Source organism: Pelophylax lessonae, assembly GCF_965119305.1.
Source record: "Pelophylax lessonae genome assembly, chromosome: 2".
Taxonomy (NCBI): Eukaryota; Metazoa; Chordata; class Amphibia; order Anura; family Ranidae; genus Pelophylax; species Pelophylax lessonae.
This window is the reverse complement of record NC_138769.1, coordinates 561,776,444-561,804,398: the sequence shown is the minus strand read 5'-3', so window position 1 is coordinate 561,804,398 and position 27,955 is coordinate 561,776,444. Positions and strand designations below refer to the sequence as shown.

Below are 27,955 nucleotides of genomic sequence, written 5' to 3'. Positions count from 1 at the left end.
GTGTGCAAGGGAGCTGCAAAGGGATCTCATTGGTGAGCTTTTGCAAAATTATTCTTCATAACAGTCAAAGTTCCCCACTACGCACTTTACCAATAATACATCCTGGGAGGAGGCGTTCACACTACTAGACAAAGACTCTCCCCACCACTAGGTAAGGTATGCTTTTTTCATAATTATGACCCACTTTAAATTTGCAATATTTGAGTTAATAGCTAAGAGCAAATCACAGTTAGGATTTACACATCCTGTATAGATACAGAAGCAGCCTACTAGGGAGATTATGTTACTATGTAGGAAGAGCAACGATGTCAAGGAAAGCACTTTCCTGATGCAATCATCTTTAACCACTTGCCAAACAGCCGCCGTGTATATACGGCGGCAAAGTGGCGCTATTGTGTGAAACGACATACCTGTACGTCCTTTTGTTCAATAGCCAGTAGATGGCGCTACTCGAGGCGCATGTTGCGCTGTGATTGGCTAGCAGGGATGTCAAGCAACAGGTCAGGGAGACCCGATGTCCGCCGGCTACCGGCGATCATCCCCAAAAAAGGCAGACCGGCAATCTGCCTATGAAGGCAGATCACCGTTCTGCAAGGGGACAAGATGGAGACCTTGTGTTCCTGTTAAGCAGGAACTGGGATCTCTGTCTTCTCCAATCAGTGCAACCCCCCCCAGTTAGTAAGCACCCCCTAGGGACACGCTTAACCCTTTGATCACCAGTGATGTTAACTCCTGCCAGTGTCATTAGTACAGTAACAGTGCATTTTTTTCTTTTTTAGCACTAATCACTGTATTAGTGTTACTGGTCCCCAAAAAGTGTCAAACGTGTCAGTTAGATGTCTGATTTGTCCGCCGCAATGTCACAGTCCCACTGCGACACAAGACCACAAGGCAGTGCAACAAGTTTAAAGTGAATATAGATGTAAAGAAGTATATGATATACTAATGAAAAGATGTGATCATTTTTCTCTTTCATTGATTTGTAGGATAAGTTCACCACAAAGAAAAAAATAAAAATAAATAAATAATGCACATTTTTTTGCACTTAAAAAAACTTGTATTTTTTTTTTTTGGAGCCTGGAAAGCACTGCAGCCACGATTAGCAGAACATGGGTGTAATGCCAGACTTCTGCAGATGGTCTAGGTAGCTTTCTGTCCATACCTCCAATACAGGCAGGCAGTTACTGAATGATAGAAAACTCAATAATCTACCTATAGCACTCATCAGCACCCTAGTAGTTCACTGGGAACTACAAGCCGTCAGCTGCAAAGGCTGACGGCACTTGTAGTTCATTGGTTCACAGGGATCTGTGAATGAATGACACGGTAGTGTGGGCAGATTCCTTTCTTTTTAAATTGAGACAGCAGGTGCGAGGAGAAGATCCCCAGCCTGCTGTCACAGGAAGGGGAGATGCTGAACATGGTACACCCTAAATATAGGTATAACCTGTAACATATTTAGAAAGGTAAATTATCCTTTAAAGTGATTGTAAAGTCTCATTTTAAAAAAATACAAATAAACAACAAACATGTTATACTTACCTCCTCTGCAGTTGGTTTTGCACACAGCAGCCCAGATCCTCCTCTTCTCAGGTCCCCCGTACCTGCTCCTAGCCCCTCCATCTAATCGAGTGCCCCCACAGCAAGCAGCTTTCTATGGGGGCACCCAAGCCGAGCTGCAACTCCTTGTGTCCATTCAGACACACACCGAGCTACCCCCCCCTCCCCCACTCTTAATTGGCTCACTGACTTTGACAGCCGCAAGAGCCAATGGCACTGCGGCTGTATCTCAGCCAATCAGTAGGGAGAGTCCCGGACGGCAAGGGACTCGTGGACATCGCTGAACAGAGAGGGGGCACAGGTAAGTATTAGGGGGTGCTGGGGAGGCTGCTACACACAGAAGGCTTTTTATCTTAGAATGCATTAAGATGAAAAAAAACCTTCCTGCTTTTACAACTCCTTTAAACAAAAACAAAGAAACAAGTTTGTTTAAATATCCAGCAGTACATGTTTCTCTCTCCCATGCTGCTCAGTTCAACCCCTTAGCAAAGACCAGTACCTCTTGATATGGGGAGCTTGTGATTAACTCTATGTGACAATACTGGAGCAATCACTGGTGCTGTCAAACAGGTAGTGGTCAGCCCTATGTAAGCTACAGATTGAGTGAGTTATAGCTTACTAGCTACCAGGAGCTGAGCAGAGTGGTGGGAAAGTAGAAAAAGAGGTATGTGCTTCTGGGGAAGCAGGGGATTAAAGTGAACCTGCTGCTTTGTGCTATCTGCAGAAGGCACAGGTTCACTTTAAACAGAGGTCACAATTAGTCAAAACAATCAGTAGATGTAAAAGCTGATATCTGTACTGCTCCATCCCATTAGTCTTTTAATGTGATAGGCAGCCTCACTGACCACAAAGTTGTTGCAGAGATCTTTGAATATACTTATGCTTTTTTCTAAGGTAACTTTTTTTTATCCTATCAACCAGTTAAAACGATTGAGGTTTGTTAAAGGTTTATTTTAACAGATGACACACTCCAACACGTTTTTTTTGACCCAGGAGTCAGCATGGCTCATGTATCATGTGACTGCTGTCATTGGCTATTACATGATCGGGAACCCATCCTGCTGGCATTTCCAGTACAGCTCACTCAGTGAGCAGGGAGAGTGTTTTCAGCACACACGGTGAACACAGATGTGCTGGGCATTAAAGCTCACCTTTTTTGCCGTAGCATATATGCATTTAGCAAGAGGTTAAAAAACTTTATGAGACAATGAAGATGAATAGGTGTTACATATTTTCTAAATTACCATTAACTAAAATGAGTTGCACATTTGTTAATTATCGTAACTTTCTGGATATTAAAAATCATACAGAAAAAAAAAAAAATTTACCTGATGTCTTTTTACAATGTCCTTCAGTTTGCTCTGTAGTTTGGAGTCTATGTCTGGATGAAGATATATGTTTGGTCGAGACAGACAGTTATTCTGTAAAAGGGAAACAAAGAGTAAAAATTCTACACTGTGCTAGTGTGGAATCAATATAGCATGTAAGCAGAGAATTACACTGATTGGTGGCTTACGCTAATAAAAATAACAGAGAAAGAAGCAGAAAAAAACTGACACTGAAAAAACCTATACTGATTAGAGTTGGGAGGCTGCTGCTGTTGGCCTCCTTTTGAAAATGCAGGTTTCCTGGCTACAATAATTTCTGAGCCACTGATCTGGAAGAAGCATGCAAAATAGAAAAAATGTAGGTTAGGACTCCTGGTTTTCATTACTTTACAATGTCTCAGAAAGTACTTAAAGGAGAAGTAGGGCCATAGCTCTTCTGGCCCTATGAGTGCATTTAGTTCTGCACTCCAGTGACCCGTATTCAGTCGACCGTGGGCTAAATTTCACTGTCAGCTGACGTCACTTACCCTGTCCAGGCTCTGGAGAGATCCCAACTTTAATGTCTGGATCCACCCAGATGCCTGACTGACAGCTGGCTCAGAATCTCAGCATGCCGCTCCTGCTCCCTCCACAGTGAGCACTGGAGGGGCAGAGCAGAGAGTAACTGAAGACCAAAAACTGAGCGATTAGTGGTCTGTGATCGCTCAGTTCCCAATGTAAAGTGCAGCGGGGGGACACATTAGACTGATGCTGCATCCACCTAGGTGAGTATGGATGTTCATTTTGTTTCTTTTACAAAATAATTTTACTGCAAACAAAAAATTAGTTCAACAATGAGATGGTAACATCAAATATGGCAAAAGGAAGGGCTCCCAACAGAGGGACACAAAAATAATGTTACATAATTTCCTAGAGCAGTATGTCGTATTAAAGTCCTGAGTCCTTGATGGAGAAAGCTCGATATTCCAGACTGTGATGGATGGTGAATTATGACCTAAACACCGAAACCTATTTATGGAGGACACAAGGCAGTGCAACAAGTTGAAAGTGAATATTTATGTAAAGAAGTATATGATATAATAATGAAAAGATGTGATCATTCTAACCATCCTCACCAGAACCACGCCCGGCGGCCTGGCAGGCTGTAAGAGCTGTTATGCATAAAAGGAGAACTGAAGGAAAAGCTAAAAAGTAGGAGGAGAGAAAGAAGAAGAGTCAAGAAGAGAGGGGAAAGAAGGGGGGGGGGTCCGACGGGATACGCAATGGAGGATCACTCAAATTGAGAGGAGCCTATTATCAAATTATCTCATTTATCATGATATCATTCATACGATTCTTAACTGCTTCAAAGCTAAGCACTGGGGTTTTCCAAGCCTTCGCAATGGTCAACTTAGTTGCAGTAAAGAGATGAAAAGACAATTGGCGCTCCGGGCGAAGCAGTTCTGAAATTGGTCTACAAAGGAGGGCCTCGTAAGGGTCCCTTTTGAGGTTGGTGTGGAATATGTTATGAAGAAGAGTATAAACCCTGACCCATAATCTACATACCTTAGGACATGCCCACCAAATATCAGCCATGGTTCCTTCCTGAGGGCATCCCCGGAAGCGAAGAGGGGAATAAGATGGGATGAATCGGGCCAGTTTACCTAATGTATAGGACATTTTTGGAGCTTTTTGAGAGAGCTATCGTCTTGATCTGCCAATCCTCTGGGTCTAACTGCCTTCCCAGATCTTTCTCCCATTGTAAAAAAAAAGGGCAGTACCGAGGGGTGTTCTAAAGGATATAATTGAGGATTAAATTAATGATATTAATCCCGGGGAATAGGGTCGGGCTCTGCAAAGGCTTTTGAAAGGAGTCAACTTGTATGGTGTGGGTTGAGATTTTATGAGTTATTGTAGGTACCTGTAATGTGCTTGCAAAGGATTATCATAGGAAGATCTAAGGGCTTCAAAGGTTATTATTTTCATGGGGGTGAACAAGGAGTGAAGCTCAACAAATCCCTTATCAGTCCACCAGGAGAACTACTTAGGATTTTCACAACTGGGGGGAAATAATGGGGAATGGGTAAGGTGAAGTAATGGCAATCAGGCCTGCCAAAAATTTGACGGAATCCCACAAGTGAAGAGAGTGGGTTAAACATGGTCCTAATTTGTATATATCATAGGTAAAAAGGCGCTGGTAATCTTAATATATCACGTGTTATAAAAATTAATAGGTGATTTAAAGTGTAATATATGTGATTAAAAATTGCTACAAATATATATATGATCTACTATTGGTGCAATTAGCAAAGAAAAGTGCATACCAGTGCAATTTCAATTCAGAAGTGTTTGTGCTTCTCAAAGTAAATTAATCCACAAAGGTGTGGATCAGTGAACCAATAAATAGATATATAAAGAATTCCATACAAAAATCACATAAGAATATATAAAAATATAAATATATAAATGTGCTCCAAGTAGTGTTTAAAAGTCCAGGCAATAGCATGCAATCAAAATTGTGCTTGGTGGATTCTTATTAATCCCTTCACAGTGCTCCAGGTGCTGGGATGTGACAACCGTCAATTAAGAAGTGCTTGTGCTTCTCAAAGTAAATTAATCCACAAAGGTGTGGATCAGTGAACCAATAAATAAATATATAAAGAATTCCATACAAAAATCACATAAGGATATATAAAAAAATCACATAAGAATATATAAAAAAGTATAAATATATAAATGTGCTCCAAGTAGTGTTTAAAAGTCCAAGCAATAGCATGCAATCAAAATTGTGCTTGGTGAATTCTTATTAATCCATTCACAGTGCTCCAGGTGCTGGGATGTGACAACCGTGGCCTCTTACCAGCTAGCAGCAGGTCACAAGGACCCCCAACGCCTGTGATCCCTTTATTGGGTGGATCAGACCTCTCCTCGATTGCTTGGATCTCTGGCTCCTATATTACTCGAGTTGGACCATGTAGTCCCCCCATACACATAAAGATATAGAAGAACAAATAGCCTCCAATAGTGAAATACTGTTTTATTCTCCAAAAAACATACACTATAAGGTGACAATTAGCCTCTTACTATTTGTTGTGCCCTCCTGGCACTGGGCAATTCGGCAGTACAAAATCGTTTTTTTGGGTCTTAGGAAGATATTCTCCGGGGATCTGCAGCACCCTGTATCTCCTTTCCCCCTTTCTTTGTATTGCAGCGGTGGATGTGTATCCCAGCCTCTGTTCCGAATGCCTCTGTGTGTTACTTCCGGGTTAGCATTGACCACAATGCATTTCGCTTAACGAGCGTCCTCAGGCAGTCTATGCTGGCCCTGTCAGTCACATCTTAAGTATCGCTATCTCTATTATGATTGGCCGGTGTTTAATTTTGCTTTTGTAGCGCCATTCATTTATTTTTATTGACATTAAGTGCCGATCTGTATATTTAACAAGATGGTATCGATTTATTACGTGACCCTTTTATTTTATGTGTATTTGACATTTGCTGCAAATCGCCCGGGTATATTCCTATTCCCCTATAGCTGCTATTGGAAAATCCTTTTTAAAGGATACCAAGGAAACATTAACCTCACTAGTGGACATAAATATCACCGAAAACACAATATTGGCATCGATCGATGTGGAATCATTATATACGAACATCAGACAGAAGGATGCATCAAGGGCTATCAAATGGGCCTTAGAAAAATACACCAATTTAAAGGAACCACAAAGAGATTTCCTATTGGAAGGCCTGAATATGGCTATGTCAAATCATCATTTTTGGTATAAGAATGAGTACTATAACCAAATAAAGGGTGTAGCTATGGGAGCACGTTATGCTCCCAGCGTAGCAAATATATTTTTAGCCAAATGGGAAGAGGAGGATATCTACTCAAAACTTCCACAACAACTGAAGTATTACCGCCGATATCTTGATGATATCTTGGTTGTGTGGGAAGGATCGCAAGAATCCCTGGAACATTTCTTCAAGAAAATGAATAAAAACAAATATCAGATCAAATTTACAGGTAATATGGACAAAAATACAGTGCAATTTCTCGACTTGGAGATCTTTAAGCACAACGGCACTTTAAACACCAGAACCTTCTTTAAAAAGGTGGATACTAATGGCTACATCTCTAAGAGGAGTTGCCATCACCCGGCTTGGATACAAGCGATACCAAAAGGGCAATTCACCCGAATTAGAAGGAATTGTACAGATTTAAAAGACTACAATACACAGACAGATAAATTAATAGAAAGATTCAGAGAAAAGGGATACAAAGAGAAAGACCTGAGAATCACACAAAAGAAAATATCCGAATCGAAGAGAGAAGACCTCCTAAAGAATAAGAAGAAAAAGAAGAAAGAAAACCCAAACTTTGAACTAGCTTTTATTACGGGATTCAACACCCAATACAAAGAGGTTGAAAAATGCATAAAGAAAAATTGGCACATCCTATTAAGGGATGACACTTTAAAAACACTCCTCCCAAAGAATCCAAAATTTATTTATAAAAGAGCCCCGGGACTACGGAATATCCTATCAAAAAATGTTCCAGACCCACCAAAAAAACCACAAATGTTTTTTGCAAAAAATGGCTTCTATAGGTGCAGAAGATGTAAAGCATGCAGGACAAGCAGATTTAAGAAAAGGATTGAACACAAGTTCTTCTCCGCGGATAATCGGGAATTTGAGATTAAAAAATTCATCACCTGCGATACTAGATTTGTTACATACATGTGTACTTGCCCTTGCGGATTAAAATACATCGGACGCACGACCCGCACTTTAGCAATTAGGATAGGAGAACATGTCGATAACATAAAGAAAGGCTTCAAAAAGCACAGCCTGTCCAATCACTTCAGAATTTTCCACAACCAAGATCCCTCCCTCCTTTGGTTCTGTGGAATTGACAAAATATTCAGTCATTGGAGAGGCTCAGATATGCGAAAAATGATATCGCAGAACGAAACCGCATGGATCCATAGACTAAAAACATTAAAACCCATGGGGTTAAATGCAGACATAGACCTTAATTGCTTTTTAAATAATTTTTAGGAATTTAATTGAATATATCCCTTGCCTTTAGATAATATATCTCATATTTATATTTTATATATCCATTTTATATATATTTTTTTTAATACAAATTATGGATTTTTATATAGATAATATTATTTTAAAAAAATTTATAATGTACACTGTACCTTTAATACGCATATGTCCCTATAAATTAATATCTATGTCCATAAGAATGATAAAATAAAAAATAATTGTTCCTATATATGGCCACTAGATGGAGTTATAGTCCCGAATTACACTAAAAAGAATGTAGGAAAAATTAGATGACCACTAGATGGCGTCAATTAAAGATATATATTTTTTTATTTTATAATGTCTAATTTCAATTTTAATTTATAATGTTTTATTAATAAAGATTTAATACTAGATATAAATAGTTTTATAATTGTGGGAAATACATTATGTGTTTTTAAGAATTATTGGATGTGAATTGCTGTTTGTATAATGCGGGGAATAGGAATATACCCGGGCGATTTGCAGCAAATGTCAAATACACATAAAATAAAAGGGTCACGTAATAAATCGATACCATCTTGTTAAATATACAGATCGGCACTTAATGTCAATAAAAATAAATGAATGGCGCTACAAAAGCAAAATTAAACACCGGCCAATCATAATAGAGATAGCGATACTTAAGATGTGACTGACAGGGCCAGCATAGACTGCCTGAGGACGCTCGTTAAGCGAAATGCATTGTGGTCAATGCTAACCCGGAAGTAACACACAGAGGGATTCGGAACAGAGGCTGGGATACACATCCACCGCTGCAATACAAAGAAAAGGGGAAAGGAGATACAGGGTGCTGCAGATCCCCGGAGAATATCTTCCTAAGACCCAAAAAAACGATTTTGTACTGCCGAATTGCCCAGTGCCAGGAGGGCACAACAAATAGTAAGAGGCTAATTGTCACCTTATAGTGTATGTTTTTTGGAGAATAAAACAGTATTTCACTATTGGAGGCTATTTGTTCTTCTATATCTTTATGTGTATGGGGGGACTACATGGTCCAACTCGAGTAATATAGGAGCCAGAGATCCAAGCAATCGAGGAGAGGTCTGATCCACCCAATAAAGGGATCACAGGCGTTGGGGGTCCTTGTGACCTGCTGCTAGCTGGTAAGAGGCCACGGTTGTCACATCCCAGCACCTGGAGCACTGTGAATGGATTAATAAGAATTCACCAAGCACAGTTTTGATTGCATGCTATTGCTTGGACTTTTAAACACTACTTGGAGCACATTTATATATTTATACTTTTTTATATATTCTTATGTGATTTTTTTATATATCCTTATGTGATTTTTGTATGGAATTCTTTATATATTTATTTATTGGTTCACTGATCCACACCTTTGTGGATTAATTTACTTTGAGAAGCACAAGCACTTCTTAATTGACGGTTGTCACATCCCAGCACCTGGAGCACTGTGAAGGGATTAATAAGAATCCACCAAGCACAATTTTGATTGCATGCTATTGCCTGGACTTTTAAACACTACTTGGAGCACATTTATATATTTATATTTTTATATATTCTTATGTGATTTTTGTATGGAATTCTTTATATATCTATTTATTGGTTCACTGATCCACACCTTTGTGGATTAATTTACTTTGAGAAGCACAAACACTTCTGAATTGAAATTGCACTGGTATGCACTTTTCTTTGCTAATTGCACCAATAGTAGATCATATATATATTTGTAGCAATTTTTAATCACATATATTACACTTTAAATCACCTATTAATTTTTATAACACGTGATATATTAAGATTACCAGCGCCTTTTTACCTATGATATATACCTATTTATTGTTTTATTACAATTAAAAGGGCAGCAGGTTCAACAATCTTTTATTTAAAGGGCCAGGCGCCTTCTCTTTTCTTTTTATGGTCCTAATTTGGTCAGGCGATCTATAGGGGGCAGCCAGGGCAGGGAGGAAATGGGGATAGGGTGAGAATCTACCAGGTCAATAGTGGCCCATAATGGCAGTTGGTAGGTTTCATGAAGGTGAGACAATGGGGCAATATTTGCTGCCGTAAAATAGGCTTGTAAGTTGGGGACCGAAAATCCGCCATTAATCCTACAAGCATATAAAACCGGCTTAATAATTTGAGGGCGTGTGGAACCCCAGATGAATTTCAAAAGTTTGCGCTGATGAATATGCAAGATGTGCGAGGGGATCGGGACTGGCAATACTCAAAAGAAATATAGTAATTTCGGGAGATAAGACATACGAACTGCCGAGATCCTGCCAAACCATAAAGGAAAATGAGATCAAGAGGAGAGCATGTCAGTCAATTTTCTAAAAATAGGTGGGAAGTTAGTCTAAAATAGTCCTTCATACTTGGGAGTGAGCCGAATTCCTAAATAGGACAAGGAAGAAAGCCATTGAAATGGAAAGGCTGTTTTCTAAAAGTCCAGTTCGGAAGGTGAGAGGTTAACTGACATTGCTTTAGACTTGGTAGGGTTAATGTGCAGGCCTGAAAGGTACGAAAAGGTGTCTAAAAGGGCAAGTAAGTTGGGCAGAGAAACTTTAGGTAATGTCAGGGTCATCAAAATATTGTCGGCAAATAAGGAAATCATATGAGCTTGACCCACAACTTCAATGCCTCTTATATCAGGGTTCCAAGGCTAGAATGAATAGGGGCGGTGAGAGTGGACAGCCCTGATGAGCACCCCTTCTGATGGGGAAGAGAGAAGATTCAAACCCATAATATTTAATTTTAGCCTGGGGGGAGTTGTACAACACCGCCAGCCAAGGTAAAAATTTAAGTGCCAAAGTCATAATGATGGAGCACAGATATAAGATAAGGCCATGACAGTGTCAAATGCCTTGTTCACATCCAGTGATAAAAGCATCGTTTCCAGAGAGCCGTGGTGGACAAGGTGTTGTAACTGTATAATTTGTCTGATAGCGTCTCCTGCTTGCTGGGGTGGTACAAATACGACTTGGTCTTTTTTGATTAAGCGAGGAAGAAACAAGATTAGGCGATTGGAAAGGATCTTGGTGAGAATTTTCATGTCAATATTGTTAGGAGAAATAGGCCTAAAATTGACCCGGGAAGAGTGATCCGGGTCGGGTTTTGGTAGCATAACTACGTTAGCAGAAAGAAGATCGGGCAAGAGATTCTGACCATATTTAACTGAATTGTACATAACTTTTGGGGGGGGGGGGCTAATACGTCCGCCGGCTTTCTATAATGAAGCCCTGGCCTTTTGCCAACTTTTAGTTTCTTGATACATTGCAGAACCTCAGATTCCTAAACATCATGGTCCACAAGAGCCGTATGTGCTGTGGATAATGTGGGTAATACGGTAAAGAGTGTTGTAGGAAGCTATGTCTTGACTGTTCGCAAGATTGTGGGAAGAGTATAAAGTGGCGAGTCGATGACAAAGTTCATCCAACATATGGACAGGATTGGTGGTAAGAACATTGTGGCGAGTAGGTAACGTGATGGAAGTGGGTTTGGGAGTAAAAGTATGCAACCTATTGGCCAGCATTGCATTTGGTTTGTTGGCTTTGGCGTACCAATTCTGGCGGGAGCAACGCAAAGCCCGTCAGCCTTAACAGTAAGGCATAGGTCCAGTTCTGTATGAGACTGGTCCAAGAGTTTATGGTTGGCGGGAGTAGGAGATTGTTTAACCGCTTTTCGGCCACCCCCTGCAGTTATACTGCGGCAGGCAGCCACTCCTGGGCAAACCGACGTAGCTATACGTCGGTCACGTGCAGGAGGCTAGGGGGCGAGCGAGCAGCAGGCAGCCGCTCCTGGGCAAACCGGCGTAGCTATACGTCGGTCGCGTGCAGGAGGCTAGGGGGCGAGCGCTCCCGCCCCCGCTCATCAGCGGGAAAGCCGATGCAGCGGGCAGGACACCCGCGATCGTTCCCCGCTGAGAGAGAAGAACGGTCAGCTGTTGTAAACACAGCTGACCGTTCTTCTACCTGGAATGATCATAGAGCCCCTGTGATCCTTCTATATAGGAACATAGGTCTCTATGTTCATTTCACAAGCCATGCCTCCCCAAAGTTAGAATCACTCCCCTAGGCTCACATTTAAGCCCTTGATCACCCACACTGTTAACCCCTTCCCTGCCAGTGTCATTATTACAGTAACAGTGCATATTTTTAGCACTGATTACTGTAGTAATGTCACCGGTCCCCCCAAAAGTGTCAAAAATGTCAGTAAGGGGTCCGATCTGTCCGCCTCAATGTCGAAGTCCCACAAAATATCGCAGATTGCTGGCATTACTAGTAAAAAAAAAAACAATAAAAATGACATAAATCTTTCTCGTAGTTAGTAGACGCAATAACTTTTGCGCAAACTAGAGCTGCACGATTCTGGCCAAAATGAGAATCACGATTTTTTTGCTTGGAATAAAGATCACGATTCTCTCACGATTCTCTGTGTAACATCTTTTACATTATAAAAAAAATTGGGATAACTTTACGGTTTTGTTTTATTTTTTTATTCATTAAAGTGTATTAATTGCGTTTGAAAGACTGCTGCGCAAATACAGTGTGACATAAAAATTTACAACAATCACCATTTTATTCTGCAGGGTCTCTGCTAAAAAAAATATATATATAAATGTTTAGGGGTTCTAACTACTTTTATAGGAAAAATAAACTGATTTAACTTTCAAGCAACAAGTGTAGGAAAAAGGTTTAGTCTTAAAGAGGTTAAACTTCCTTCCTCCGGCAGAGGGAAAGAAAAGATATAATGTAATCATTTGTGTTTACAGTTCAGTGGGAGACTAATGCTGAAAGGCTTTTGCGGGAGGTTCTATTTTTTTTGTTGACAGCTGCTCCCTCAGAGCTATGTAAAGAATCGAGCAAGTGTCATGTTAAGATCGTCAGGGGGAGTGAATCGCGATCTAGATTCTGTTACGATTAATCGTGCAGCTCTAGCGCAAACCGTTTAAAATACGCTTATTGCGATTTTTTTTTACCAAAAATATGTAGCAGAAAACAAATTTTACATTTCTTTTGGGGGACTGTTATATAGCAAAATGTGAAATTTTGCTCTTTTTTTTATAGCGCAAAAAATAAAAATCGCACAGGTGATCATATACCACCAAAAGAAAGCTCTATTTGTAGGAAAAAAAGGACATCAATTTTATTTTGGTACAGCGTCGCACGACAGCGCAATTGTTCGTTAAAGTAACACAGTGCCGAATCGCTAAATATGGCCTGGTCATTAAGGGGTCAAATCCTTCCGGCCCAGAAGTGGTTAAATGTGGTAGAGGGGGATTTTAAGTGGATTCAAATTTCTGTTGTAACTGTTGGCATTCTCTTTTGTGTCTTGTGGCCAGTTGGATGATGTGTCCCCTAAGTACTGCTTTATATGCCTCCCAGAAAGTCACAGGAGAGGAAACCGAGGTAAAGTTAAGGTGGAAATATTCAATTGAGGATTTTAAAAGGTCAGTCTGAATTTCTTTAAGGGATAAAAGCGAGTCATTCATGACCCAGAAGTATTGGGGCTTACACAGTAGAGACCGGCAAACTACCAGAATAGGGTCATGTTCTGACCATGGAGCAGCAAGAATGGATGCCGAGCATACTAAGGGAAGATGTCTTAACCTAAACATATGGTCAATTCTAGAATGAGAGTGATGGGGTTGAGAATAATATGTATAATCCTTGCCCGCTGGGTGTAACTCCCTCTAGAGGTCTACCAGATCATGAGAATGCAAGGAGTAGGAAAATTTCTTTGCATTGGGTGATGTGGTAACATGTTCCAAGGGGTATATGTCAAGGGCAGGGTTCAGTGCCACATTTGAGTCTCCAGCCATAAGGAGGGTGCCCTTGTGGTGAGATGCCAATAAGGAGCAAACAAGAGTAAGGAAAGGTCCTTGATTGGGATTAGGGGCATAATAGGTCATTATAGTGACCTCAGTATCCTGAATAATGCCTTGGAGCAGAAGAGATCTACCGTTTGGGTCTGCTATCTGCTTAGTGCAACTGAAAGGGATTGATTTGCGAAAGGCTGAGTACTCCTCTCTGTTTAGTCGGGCCGTTAGCTAAGAATACATGGGGGTACTGGGCAGCAAAGTACCTAGGACAAGAGGAAGATTTAGCAACATGGTGGCAAAGAAGATGAAAGCGTAATAATGCCTCCGGATGCAGACCCCGTGGACTCAAAGGGGGGAAAAAAAGGGTAAGATTGTAAAGGAGGAAGAAACGAGTAAAAAAGAGGAGCTAAGAGAAAAAGTACGAGAAAAAATTGGGGCATGAAAAACCGGTAAAGCAAAAATGTAAGTTGGTCAAAAGGCCCACGAGAAGGTCGGCGGTTGGCCAGGACCATAGTCCTGGGCAAGTTCCGACTCATTGGGGGAGCAGGGGTCAACCGGACCCATTTGGCTAGCTTAAACATTTTGAATAACAAAAAGAAAATTGAGCACTAAGCATAGCATATTATAAATGGTATAAACACCATAAAAAAAAGAGGAAATAGTAAGCTCCCATGGCAAGATTGGGTTGTACCCATCCCGAGGCACTCACCCAAAACCAGGAGAGCCAAGGGTGGGGAACCAAATCAGTGTTGGGCCAGCCCGCAACAACAACCTGACACCCTGACAGAGTGATACTGACAGAGTGGTACTGGGAATAGTGCAACACTGAAAAGTACTTAACGATTCGGCTCATGCGTCGCCCATAGTGGCCAAGGGTGATCAGATCATGGTCCGAAATCTTAACAAAAAAATGATAAGGGTCATATATCTGGGGGTAAGTCCCTATTTTGTTTTTTTCCCCTTTAAAATTATATACCCATCTCACACTTGCAGTGAGATCATTTAAGTAGATCAGTAGCCATAATGAGCTACGAAGGGCACAATAAATTAAGCAGGAAAACATTGTGCAGTCATCGTGCGGGTCACCCCCGCCCCATTGGGCAGCCTAGATTGGTAAGCCCGCACGCACACTCCATTACCATCCGCATGTAAATTCAAAGCATTATAGGTACTTTCATTTAAATTATAACAATAACATAAGTAGAACACCATTGGTGCGGCACAGAACAGCCACATGGTAATTTGAAGGAGACAGGGTATGTCACTTCTAATACCACCAATACCGGCAACAAATGGTAGGAAGCCTGAGGGGAAGCTCAGGCCCATGTGGAGGTGTATGACCCAGTCCTAGGAAACTAGGTCCCTCATCCTATAGGGACATCCTGTAAGCATTGGGCTTGGAGGGAGCGGAGGGGGCCTGAGAGCCTTGCCAGAGTGCCTGAGATGATTGCAAGAGAGACGGAGATGACCTAGGACGGGATGTTGAGGAAGGTGGTTCCGTTTGGGAGGGTGGAAGATCCAGTTACAATTCCTGGAAATGGTGTTACAGGTCAGGCAGTGTGGAGACTTGGAATTGGCGGCCTTGGTAGGAAAAGGAGAGTTTATTGGGGAAACCCCGTCTGTACTTGATACCTTAGGTTTGCAGGTTCTGTAGGTATGGTTTTAGGGTCCGCGGTTTGGCAATCGTGACCGGGGAAAGATCTGCGAACAGTTAGAGGGAGTTGCTCTAAAAGGGTGAGAGGTCAGGACGTTCTCTAGCTGCTTGCAAAAGTCTCTCCTTATTGCGGTAATAGTGAAATGTTATAATTACATCCCTAGGAGGGCCGTCTGTGGGTTTAGGTGCAAGGGATCTGTGAATGCGGTCAAAGTCCAGGAGCACAAGTGGAATCTCCGGAGCCAATTCCCTGGAAAAGGCTGTGGTGGTGCCTTGCAAATCGGTTATGGCCTCAGGGATCCCACAGATTCGGAGGTTATCCCTACAGGCCCTGTATTCAGAATCCTCCAATTTATCACGTAAACTTTCAAGTTCAGCATTGAGATTATCCACTTCATCCTCATGGCCCTCCAGAACTGTTGTGGCCAAATCCATTCTTTGTTCTAGTTGATTCTTGAAGTGGCCTAGCTTTTTAAGACCCCTCATGAGATCAGACGAGAGCTTGTGGGAGGCCGTGGATATTTCATCCCTCATTATAGAACGGAATTTGGCTAGCAAAGTCTCCGGGTCAGTGGATACAGGGCTTACCAATTCTGTGCGGAACTGTTGGAGGCTGTCTGCTAAAGTCGTGGAGTCATCAGGCTCAGGAGGTTTGGGCGCCATCTTGCCTTTTCCCATAGCAGGGGAGGCTTTCGGCTGTGATCGGTGCTTCTGCCTATATTTAGGAGTGCAGTGCATTTATTACGCGCAAATGTTAACGCATATGTTACTCCCACATGCATATGTAAACGGTGATCACACCACACGTGAGGTATTGTCGCAAAGACAGACCGAGAGCAATAATTCTAGCACCAGACCTCCTGTGCAACTCTAAACTGGTAACCTGTAAAGGCGTTAAAAGCATCGCCTATGGAGAAGTTTAAGCACCAAATTTGCCGCCATTCCAAGGGCAGACGGAATTTTAAAGCGCGACATGTTAGGTATCTATTTACTCGGTGCAACATCATCTTTCACATTATACAAAAAAATTGGGCTACCTTTTCTGTTTTTTTTTCCATTCATGAATGTGTTTGGGGGTTCTAAGTAATTTTTTAGCAAAAAAAAAGTAGATTTGTACATGTAGGAGCAAAGTGTCAAAATAGGTTTGGGAAAGAGGTGGTTAAGCTATTAGATCAGCAGGGCAGCCACGCAATAAGCATTTTCAAAAGGAGCCATCACCAATGGCAGCCTCCATATTTTCTCAGTACACAGGTTTCCTTTGAAAGAGAAAATAAAAATATAGACAGAACAGAAGCTTTAATTACATATATATATTACATATTTTAGGTGTAACAGAAATCCCACATTCAAATTTAAAAAAAAGTAAAGGAAAGACGATACTACCTGGACAAGCGACTTTTCAATGTTCATGAACATTTCCACATTGCGGTCCATACGAGATGGGTTCTGAAAGTCAAACCTGCGCCTGGAAAAAATGAGCTAACTGAATTACTGTCATTACTGGGAATATGAAACCCCCACCCATAAAAAATCTAACTGCTAATACCATTCAGTGAGCTGAGCAATAATACAACCTCCAGTTACATAGAAGAAAACTAGTGGGGGCTTCCCCAAATATAAAACTCTAGCCAGCTTGGCTTTCAATAAGACAGCTAAAGACTACAGAAGAACTCAGAGCTGAACAGCCTCATTAAAATGGTGAAAGTAATGGGTTTCTGAGCCTGAACAACATGGTCACAAAAAATGCATTTTTTTTAACTCAAAAAACAATTAGTTACCAAGGGTTCAATGATGGCAGAACCCCTCCAGTATACAGCTATAAAAGAGCAGATGCTTTATAGATTAAATCTATGCAGCTAAAAAAGACACTAATCAATGCAGCTCTATATTCATTATGAAATAAAGTGTCACTAAACCCACATTATAAAAAATATCAAAAAATACTGTATTACGTGCTTTTCATACTCACTCAGTCACTATGAGATTTGTTTTCTGTATTCTGCAAAAAAAACTTGTTGAACCTGCTGTTCTCTATCTCCCCCACTGATCCAAGTCCCCAATGCAGTTGGGGATTTTGTAGAACAGTGTTGGCAACTCTTCACATGCTCAGTTTACAGTGAGTTTCTATGCCGAGCATTTCCTCCCTATCACATCTGAGCAACCCATGTAACCACATGTGGGTGTATACACAGCGGTAAATTACTTTTTTTTTGTTGTTTACAAAAATTAATAAAGATTTAATTTCTAATAAATACTTGTATGCCAATTTAAAACAGTTTTTTTTTATATATTTATTTTTACTCTGTATTCCAAATGACGTTTTTTTTTTTTTTTTTAACATGTGACCAACAGCAGTGGACTAGAAGCTTCTTCTGCTTACGTTTCCGTGCAGAAAGGCTGGAAAAGATCTGGGTCATGTGACAGCTGTATATCGATTAGGAAAAGGTACTTCCATTTTTTTTTTTATTAAAAAATTAAAATAATTACAGTGACATCATCCACATACAGAAATAGAAGGAACAATGAAAATTAAACAGTGTTTAGAATCACTTTAATTGAACTTAAAGTACAACTAAAGGCAAAATGTTTTTTTTAGTTTTGGATAGTGGAGTGGAGAGGGATTAGAACACCTGTCATTTTTTATTGCTATCTGTTAGGGAGATTCCCCCCTCTCTATTTTTCTTGTTTACCGTTATTATTGAACGTGAAAGTAAAAGTAAAAAGAAAACCCCAAATTTTGGATGGTCCCTAGAAAATTAATAGAGGGAAAATCTTGCAATGCGGATATTAGTTCTGGTGACCTGTGGGTCCCCAAGGAATTTCCTTAATTTGCAGGGATTTTCTCTAACTTCCAGTTTGGGCTATGGGACAGGAAGTGAAGGGAAATCTGCCCAATGGGACACAGATGGCAAACAATAAGGGGTTATAACCCTCCCTTACTCTATCCAAAAAAAAAAAGTTTTGCCTATAGTTCTACTTTAATTCTGTAAGTGTGGGTACCTGAATTTGACAGCCTCTTGGAACCCACTGTACAGAGGACCAAGGATGGGAGAGAGAGGGTAGGACTGGCAGAACTGCTCCCCTGTATGTATTTCATCTGCGTAATTAGTTGTTTGACTTGAATTCAGCCTTTCATATTATGATGTTCTTTATTTACTGCCACAGTAACTGCGTGTATAGCCAGAGTCATCACTAAGTTGTAATGACCACTTTTTTTTTTTTTTTTAACGTAATTAAGTTGTGGAAACATTCCTGGGAACGGTAATTGGAGGGACAGCTCAAGGCAAACCCAATTCAATCTGACAAGACAGGACTTCTGTGTTTTACATGAATGATAATGCTAGAATATTCACACCTACCACTAATAACAAGAACATTTTATAGAACTTTATCCAAAAGAATTCATAGCATTGTACAACATAGCAAATGTGAAAAAAAACATTGTACAAATATTGGCTAATGATTCCTATAGGCTTGAGAATAACTAATAAATAACACACAGGATTGTTACGACAGTAAGGGCCAGTTCACACTGATGCGATCACAGACATTGCATATGATTCGGAGCGCACTGCTCCTAAAATTACATGCGATGTCTGTACGGTGCGAGTTTAGCCATACAGTTTGTATGGCTGAATTTGCACCGCAATCGCAGTGAACGCGCACAGGACCCTTTTTTTGGTCCGCGGCAGAATCGGATGGCATGGTGGTTCCCACCAGTGCGATCCGATTCCTGTGCGAACTGTCAGATCGCACTGCGATATGCGATCTGATCTGGGGATGTCGTTAACTTTGAATTGACACCCCAGCGTATCGCATATGGCAGTGTAAACTGCCTGTGCTGTGAATGCGATGCGGGAACATGCAGTATATTCGCAGTGTTCCCGCATCGCAATAGTGTGAACCGGCACTTAGTCAGAACCAACCTTTTTTTTTTTTTTAACTCATGCTCCCCATTAACCACAATGCTCCCCATTAACCACAATGGTAGCTCAAGATTAAATAGCTAATTGCTAAGTTTATTGAAGCTTTACTCCTTTACTCTCAGATTGCAAATGTTGCCTGACCATCAATGGTGAGGTGGGATGGAATGGGAACTTGGACACTCTCTCAGCACATGAATGTTCAGATTACTTGGAGGCCATTCCTCTAACCTCATTGTCTCTTTCACAAAAGGTGACTCAATTATTCGTTTACAGAGTTTACAATACTCCGCTGACGATATTGTACAAGATGTGACAGGGACACAGCAATTGTTAAGCCTGGTAACACAGTCACTACTGTTTTTTTCGTGTTGAACGAAAAAAAAAAAAAGTTAGCTACAGTCGGAGTCACTATACTAATTATGCAAAGTTAGTATATCGATCTCTCTTGCTGAGCTATTGTTTTGGGTCAGGGGGACAGCCCCCCACCAGAACACTCCAATCAGCACTCTTTGCTATTGGTTGAGAGTGCTGATCGGGAGTCAGTCGGCTGCTCGTTTTCTAGCGCAGACCGACATACACACGGGCCGGACGTCGGCCTTTTTTTTTTTTAAGACCGGCAAATGTCTTCCGACATTCGGCCCATGTATACCTGGCTTTATTCATATGATGTGGAGATTTCTACATTTCTTTAGGTATTGGGAGGATATATTTCAAGTTATAAATCCACTGTTCTCCATCTCTCTGTTAGCTAATCCTAAAATACAATGGCAAGAAAAAGTATGTGAACTTCTTGATATTAACTGTTGATCTGCAGTAATTTGCCATACAATGTGATCTGATCTTCATCTTTTTCACAACAATAGACCAGTGTAATGTGCTTAAGCTGATAATAAAAACACAAGAAATTATATTTGTTTGTGTGTTGACTTCAAGCAAGCGCTTTTGGTAGCTATAGATCAGACCTGCACAACATTCAGGAGGAGTTTTTTTTATCATTCCTCTCTACAAAACTGCTTCAGCTCAGAGAAATTTGTAGGAAAGCACATTTTCTTTCTCTGAAGCCAATCTGTGGTGGATTTACTTTGATTCTAAGGCTGGCCATACATTATGCAATTTTCTTGCACAGCTTTCCTTTAGATTTACCAAAACCATATAATATGAAATCAAACATAAACACTTTCAATTTGGTATGCATTCAGGCAGGCTCTTGCACTACATAGTTGAAGGTAAATATAAAGGAAACTGAATAGGAAAATTGTACAATATTGGCCAACTTTAAGATCATTGTCCTGCTGCATCAATTCTACTAAGGCTGGCCAAAGACTGTTCAAATCTCGGCCAGTTCCTGCTGACTCGAACCATTATTGGGCGGCTGAATGTACCAAGTTGATCAATCGATCAACTTGGGTACAACCAGCCAGCCGGATTTGCTTGCAATTTTTACAAGCAGCTGCTTTAACTGGCAGCAATACTCACTGCCCTTCTTGCCTGGAGAAGACAATTACTAGGCAGAAGAGATTCCCCTGTCAACGCTGTCTTGTGTTGATGGGGAATCGTGCAAATTTGCACCGTCTATGGCCTGCCTAAGCTAACAGACAGCCACCCTAACATTATCCCCCTTCTCTGATGTGGTGAATGTAAGGTGGATTTCGCTAACCATGGGAGGGGTCCTTTGCAAATAAAGGAACCTACACATTGATCCAGCTTCCGGAATAAAGACAATTTCGGACAATTTTTCTTCCAGAGCACCTATCCTAAGGCACTTAATCAATGGTGAGTCCTGCACTAAAATGGCCAAGGTTTTTAAGGCAAAGGCGGATAGGCTAGGCAAGAGAGGATGCACTTGACAGGTGCCCCTCTGCACATGGAAAGTTCCAGAAAGTCTATCATTAGTATGGACCCTAGCCTTGAGAGCCTACTAAAGCGTAAATAACCACTGTAAAAATTTGGGCCCAAAGCAGTCTGACACATGCGATGACTGATTCACGTTGACGACCTCACACAGGGTCATATAATTTCCAAACCCCCCACCCTTTTTTTTTTACATGGAGTCTACCTCATAGTAACTAGTTTTGTGAAATGTCTGCATACTCCCAGAGTTTGTTCCGCTCTTGATACCAGCACTTTCCCCATATTTCCTTTGATGTGTTACACTTGAGAACTTTGTACTGCTCAGTTACACTGCTCTTTACCTAATTTGTACCTCTTTTTTTTATCCCCCTTTTGATTTTTTAATTGATTGTACTGTACCCTGCTTTTATATTGTACATTGTATGCAGCTCTTACCAATAAACTTGGGTTTCTTGAAAGTGAAAAAATTTGGGCCCAAAGCAAAATCAATACATAACCTCCCAGACCAACTCCACTGAGTCTAATGCCTTTTCAGCATCAAGAGAAGCGATAACTCTAGAACCATTATTACAGTGTTGTATCACCAAATAAAGGCATGTTGGGCCATTGCCAGGCATAAAGCCAGTTTGGTCAATCTGAAAAGGGTCATCCAAAATACGAGAGAAATGGGTGGCTAAGATTTTAGCTAGGATGTAGGCATCAATGTTCTATATGATGCACAATCCTCTAGATCCTTGCCTGAATTGGGCAACAAACCATTAAAAGCCTTCAACATAGACCCAGGGAGGGATCCCTGGGATGGGAACAGTTTGAATATGGCATAAGTCCTAGGAGCCAGATGCTCAATATATTGAGTGTAAAATTCAGTTGTTATACCATCCACCCTAAGGGTTTGCCCAGTCTGTAGGTGGCAAATGGCTTCCTGTATTTCCTCAAGAGTTTTATCCAAATCCAGGTGGCCCCTAGCAGAAGTCTCTAATGAAGGAAAAGTAATCCCATCTAGGTACTTACATAGTGCAGCTGTACTATAGTTGGCTCTGGAAGTATATAAAACACAATAGCAGTCCATGAACTGGAGGTTGATTTGTTCTGGAGAAGTGAGAACCTGTTCCTGGGGATCCCAAATCCTCTGAATATGAGTATTCGTAAACTGACCCTGGGCTTGCCAGGCCAAAAATTTCCCATTTTTGTATGTGTATTGAAACACCAAGTGGGTAGTGTGGAGAAGAGTTTTTTCTTTTTTTGTCTGCTCAATTCTCAAACGTACTACCTCCTGCAGCGCATCCTGCCAGGCTGAGTAATAAAACAAGTTTTAAGGTGCAAAGCACCAGTTCCCTGCGCTCAGAGAGGTGTAGCTTCTAGTCCACCTCATTAAGGTCTTTCCACTGTTTCTGGAGCTGTGGATGCGACAACCCAGGAAAAAATGCTGCGGCCTTGCTGCCCTTTACACGACCAGGGAAGTCTGGAAATACTGTAAACAACAAACAAACACAGGGGCGCACAGGCCTAGTGCATTATCCTTTGGTTGGTTTATTTAAAAGTAAGAAGATTAAAAATACTCACAAACGAGTTTCTTGGTTAAAAGCATATCATGTAAGGAACGCAGTCCTCAGTAGTATGATCCGAGGGTAAGTTATCCCTTGAGTTAGTAGTGGCTAACGCGTTTCGAGGCTTAGCCTCTTCCTCAGAGCCTAAAAAAGCATGTCTAAGCCCTTGCTTAAATACTATACAATGACATTTGAAACAAAGACACAGATTGGGGTCAGACCCTCCTCCTGTGGGGCGTGTGCAAAAGGCGCCCGCCCACCTCATCAATGGACAATGTGGAAGTCATGTGCATTGTGGGGGGTGCCTACCCCTAGAGACATTTTAGGTCAGAACAGAAAAAAAAAAAAAATACATATATATACTAAAAACAATAATAATAGTACAATATGATAATAGTAATATAACCATATAGTGATTTTAAGAGCGGTAACTCAATAAGAAATAGAAAAGGATTCTCTTATATATATATATATATATATATATATATATATATATATATATATATATATATATATATATATATATATATATATATGTATTTTTTTTTTTTTTTTCTGTTCTGACCTAAAATGTCTCTAGGGGTAGGCACCCCCCACAATGCACATGACTTCCACATTGTCCATTGATGAGGTGGGCGGGCGCCTTTTGCACACGCCCCACAGGAGGAGGGTCTGTCCCCAATCTTTGTCTTTGTTTCAAATGTCATTGTATAGTATTTAAGCAAGGGCTTAGACATGCTTTTTTAGGCTCTGAGGAAGAGGCCTGGTCTGGGCCATCTACATAGGTCACCTTCTTCTGCCTCAAATCTGCTTCAAAGGAAACCAGGGACGTTATTAGTGTTCTATTTTGCAATAGAGATACAGGAGATGTACTCACCCCTAATCAAAGTTTTAAAGGCATCCCAAAGGATTAGGGAATTCATAAATTCCTCATTAATAAGCCAGTATTGACAGATTCAGAGATAGGGTACTGAATTCTCTAGTTCGTAATCCAGTATCTGGACAGTCTCCACAGCCCACACCCAGGGGTAAGATAGGTTGACAATTAAGAGTAATAAAGGAGAATGATCTGAAATTCCCTTACTCAGCACAACAGGGCAGGAGATGCATACGAAAGGTAAATACAGGGGAGAGACCAATATGTGGCCAAGTGACAAGTACTACTGAAGGGGTGGAAAGGTTGCCACACATCTGTAAGGGCAAAAGGAGAAGCCCATTGGATAAGATTCAAAGAGGATCATGTAGCAGAGTTAAGTCTGTTTATACCCGGGCACGGCACTAGATTGAAATCAGCATTTCCCGCCAGCAGTACCAGCCAGCAGTGCCCACAGAAGTACCAGCCAGCAGTGTCAGCCAGCAATACTAGCCAGCAGTACCCACAGCAGTAACAACCAGCAGTACCCACAGCAGTACCAGGCAGCAGTACCCACAGCAGTACCAGGCAGCAGTACCCACCAGCAGAACCCACAGCAGTACCCAGCCAGCAGAACCCACAGCAGTACCAGCCAGAAGAACCCACAGCAGTACCAGCCAGCAGTAAGTCACATGTTCTAGGGGTGCAACTAGCCCCCAGCACATAATTGTAAATATCCCAGCATTTGCAGTGTTTCTGACTCCTACCACCATGACCACTTCCAATCACTGAATTGGTCATGGTGGTTGGAGTGTTCCTTTAATATCTCTCAGAAGAAGTAAAAGCACACATGGGTCGAATGCCGGGCAACATCACACGGTTCATTAAAAACTGGCCGTCATTGGGCCCGTGTGTATGGCAACCAGTCTGACAGAAGCGGGCCATTTAGCATGCGTGAAAAAAAAATTGGCTCCTAACTTTTTTAATTGGCTCATGACATCCGAGAAACCAGGCACCTGGGAGTCAGTGCCATCCACAGGGTCAGTCTAAGAGGCCATGATGGAGTTCCAGGGCTGCCCGCCATCTGTAATCACTGGCTAGGTGAGTTTTAAATACAAGAGGGAAAAAAAAGTTTCTTAACCCCCCCCTTTAGATTTCCGAGAAGGTTTGTGAGGCATCTGGAGCAGGATTTATGCTATGGCACAGGATAAATGCAGAACTGGTAACAGCAGAGCTCAGGGATAAGCATCTGCTCAGAGCACCATTTCAGCCATGTCCTCCCAAACTGTCCCCATTAATAGACAATTTATCTGTCAACTGATGGATGCCTAAACACTTTGAGATTGCTTTGTATCCCTTTCCAGCCTCATGCAGATCAACTACTCTTGATCATTTGTCTTCAGAAAACTCCTTTTTTGGGAAGCATGGTTCACATCAGCTGATGCTTCTTATGAACGGAAATCCTAAAATGTTTGAGTGTCTTTTTTTCAATCAATGTTGCTCTAAACCACACCTCAAATGCATTTCATAAACTGAACAGAAGGTGTGCAAACTACTGGCTCCATTTAGCTTTTGTTGAAGTATTTAGTCTATGGTGTCACTTACTTTTTCTTCCAGCACTGTGAAGGTTTAATGGGGGTGTTCAATGAAGACAACAGAAATTAGAATAGTTTGTGCGTTATCAGCTTAAGCACATTATGTTTGTCTATTGTTGTGATAGGATGAGGATCAGATCACATTTTATGGCAAATTACTGCAAAAAAACAGTTAACGCCAAGTTCACATACTTTTTCTTGCCACTATAGGTATCTTGGGCATATTTCCTGAAAACATAGTTCCAGAACATATTTAACCATCTCTGATTATAAGATTGTTTATTGCCCTGAAACAAATAACCCAGTAATGATTGTCCCATATACCCCCTATGTTTGACCAATTGAAAACCTCAATCAACTCGCTTTTTAGAAGGAAAAAACTCATATTAAAGGTTTGCTCTCAAAAATGTGAAAGAAATGTAGTCAACATGACTGGGCTCACCAGCACTACCTAATAAAGCGTGAGTTCGACTTTACAGGAAAAAAAAAAAGGTTTCACATCCTACAGACTTCCTACTCCTCTGGTCCTCGCTGTACTCACCACTCCTCTCCCCCTTCTTTCTGCAGGGCTTCCAGGACAGATCTGAGCAATTCTTATTAGTGAGCGCCAGCACAGAGCTGGGATCGCTTTCACATTGTAGAGCATCACTAGCTCTAAAGATACTGGGGATATAACTGCAGCTATGGCCCTGGTATAATCACTCAAACTGCCACTGTGGTATAACAGCAGCCAAACTCCAGCTTAGACTGCAGGTACACAAGCAGTTACAGCAGGGGTGTCAAACTCAATTTCATGGCGGGCTGCACCATCATTATGGTTGCTTTCTAAGGGCTGGTTATATCTGTAGGACTAGATGTACAGAACCCCTGACTCCCCCTTACATGAGATGTCAAGAGCCCCCCCCCACCAAAAGAAGTCAAGAGTCCCCGACCATCCCTTACATCACAGTGCACCACCCTTATCTTGTTCTGCTGCCAGGAATAAGCTGGGGTCAGAGCTGGCTACCAGAATGTGCAGGGTCTTGAGGAAGACCAAAGGAGGGCTGGAGTAAGCTGCAAGAGACTGCTAAATGCCGAGACCAGGGGGGGGGGGGGGGGGCAGTGATGAGCGGGTGCTGCAGCTGCATGTAGAAGTGCAAGACCTGGTGGAGCAATTCTGTTCTCCTCCCTGCTGCCTACTGCTGAGACAAAGTAGGGGGCGGAAATGAGAGAGGTGCAGCAGCAGCAGGAGAGGTGCGAGGGCCACAAGAAATAATCCGGTGGCTGGATTTGGCTCGAGGGCCTTTGTGTTTAACATATGAGTTACAGCAACAGTTTTTCTTTTGGGATAAAGGTTTTACATGAATAAATAAATAAAAGCTGATCATCATTAACACCCCTGTCAATGGTAAATGGTTTGTTTCAACACTCTTAACTGATAAATTTGAAGTAAAGCTTCTTCTGTTGAAAAACAACAGACTGACTGTCTGGATCACCACTTGAAAATAAAAAAAAGAAAGCCCAAAAACAAAAATGAATACAACCATCACATTGAATAACTGGTAAACTGCAATACAATAAGTGTTGGAATTCGGGTTTATTACCACTTTAATTTAAAAAAGGAAATGTCCTATAAATACATGTGTAGTATGTCCACTGTGAATGAGGCCTTAAAGCGGAGCTTCACAGAAAAGGGGAAGTTCCGCTTTACGAAATAGGAATTGTTTTTTTTTTTGGGGGGGGGGGGAGCGTTGGTAATTGGTTTTGATAGGTACCTGCTGCCACTACAGCTCGGATCGCCTTGGCGATCCCTCCCCGCAGTCTTCTGGGACACATCACAGGTCCCAGGAGACGATGGGACCACTCACAATATGTAGCCCAGCTGCACAGCTGGGTTCCCACAGTTAAGTTGCCGGCAACGGGGACAGAACACCGATAACAATGAAAGCTAAGGTTAGCACATAGCTGGATCCTGGGACAAGTGAGTGTCTGTTTATTAAAAGTCAGCAGCTGCAAGTTTAGTAGCTGAAGACTTTTAACAAACACAAATATGACTGGAGTTACTCTTTAGGCCACAAGACAATAAATTGAATATTATTATTCTTACCATCCCTGGTCACTCTTGAATTTATAAGCAGCAGCAAGAATATGGCACAGAGCTCCTCCCACCTTGAAATCTAGAAAACATTTCATCTGAAATGCAAAACAGTAAATAGAATAAGGAACTCAGTTTAAACGTATTGTATAATCGATTGTAAACTAAATATATAATGTTGCACATACATAATATTTGTCAATATTCATGTTCAAGATAGCTATCATAGCGTGGCTTTTTCTGTACCCAATACAAGAAAGCTTGTCCAAAAAGGTGGTATATTCTTGTTTTAGTGTTGACTACACAGACACCAATTTGAGCATCCTACTGCTGTCAAAGCTGAAACCTGCAGTCTAATTCAAGGAACCCAGTGGGCATTGCCTGCTGAGTTGAACAACCTGGTGTAATACACAAAGCTCACCAAGTAATTGCCAACACATAGGGGGCAACGCTTCTTTTAAATATAAGAAACAAAAAGGTTAAAAAAAAAAAAACATTTTATCTTATTCAATTGTTACTTTTCTCCTAACACGTTTTTATTTAATTACTGGATTTTGGTTAAGAAGGCCTTTACATCGCCATACTTTTCTCACTTTTTAGACACCCATCCAATGTTGCTACAGCAGCTTTTACAAAGTTTATCAATTTTGGTTAAGAAGGGCATTTCATTGCCATAATTTTCTCACTTTTCAGGCACCCATCCAATGTT

General features: G+C 41.2%; 1 protein-coding gene across 5 annotated transcripts in view; it reads right to left on the bottom strand.

Annotated features, from left to right (window-relative positions):
• The window catches only part of SMARCC2 (SWI/SNF related BAF chromatin remodeling complex subunit C2), a 209,476-nt gene extending 182,131 nt beyond the window's left edge, over window positions 1-27,345 (bottom strand). For all 5 annotated transcript variants that reach the window (XM_082245457.1, XM_082245459.1, XM_082245460.1 and 2 more), the window contains exons 1-3: window positions 27,259-27,345; window positions 16,784-16,865; window positions 2,889-2,981 (exon numbers count right to left, since the gene is read on the bottom strand). In XM_082245457.1, the coding sequence (XP_082101583.1) occupies window positions 2,889-2,981; window positions 16,784-16,865; window positions 27,259-27,344 (261 nt within the window). In that variant the 5' untranslated portion in view covers window position 27,345. The remainder of the gene's footprint in view (window positions 1-2,888; window positions 2,982-16,783; window positions 16,866-27,258) is intronic.
• Window positions 27,346-27,955: the final 610 nt, after the last annotated feature.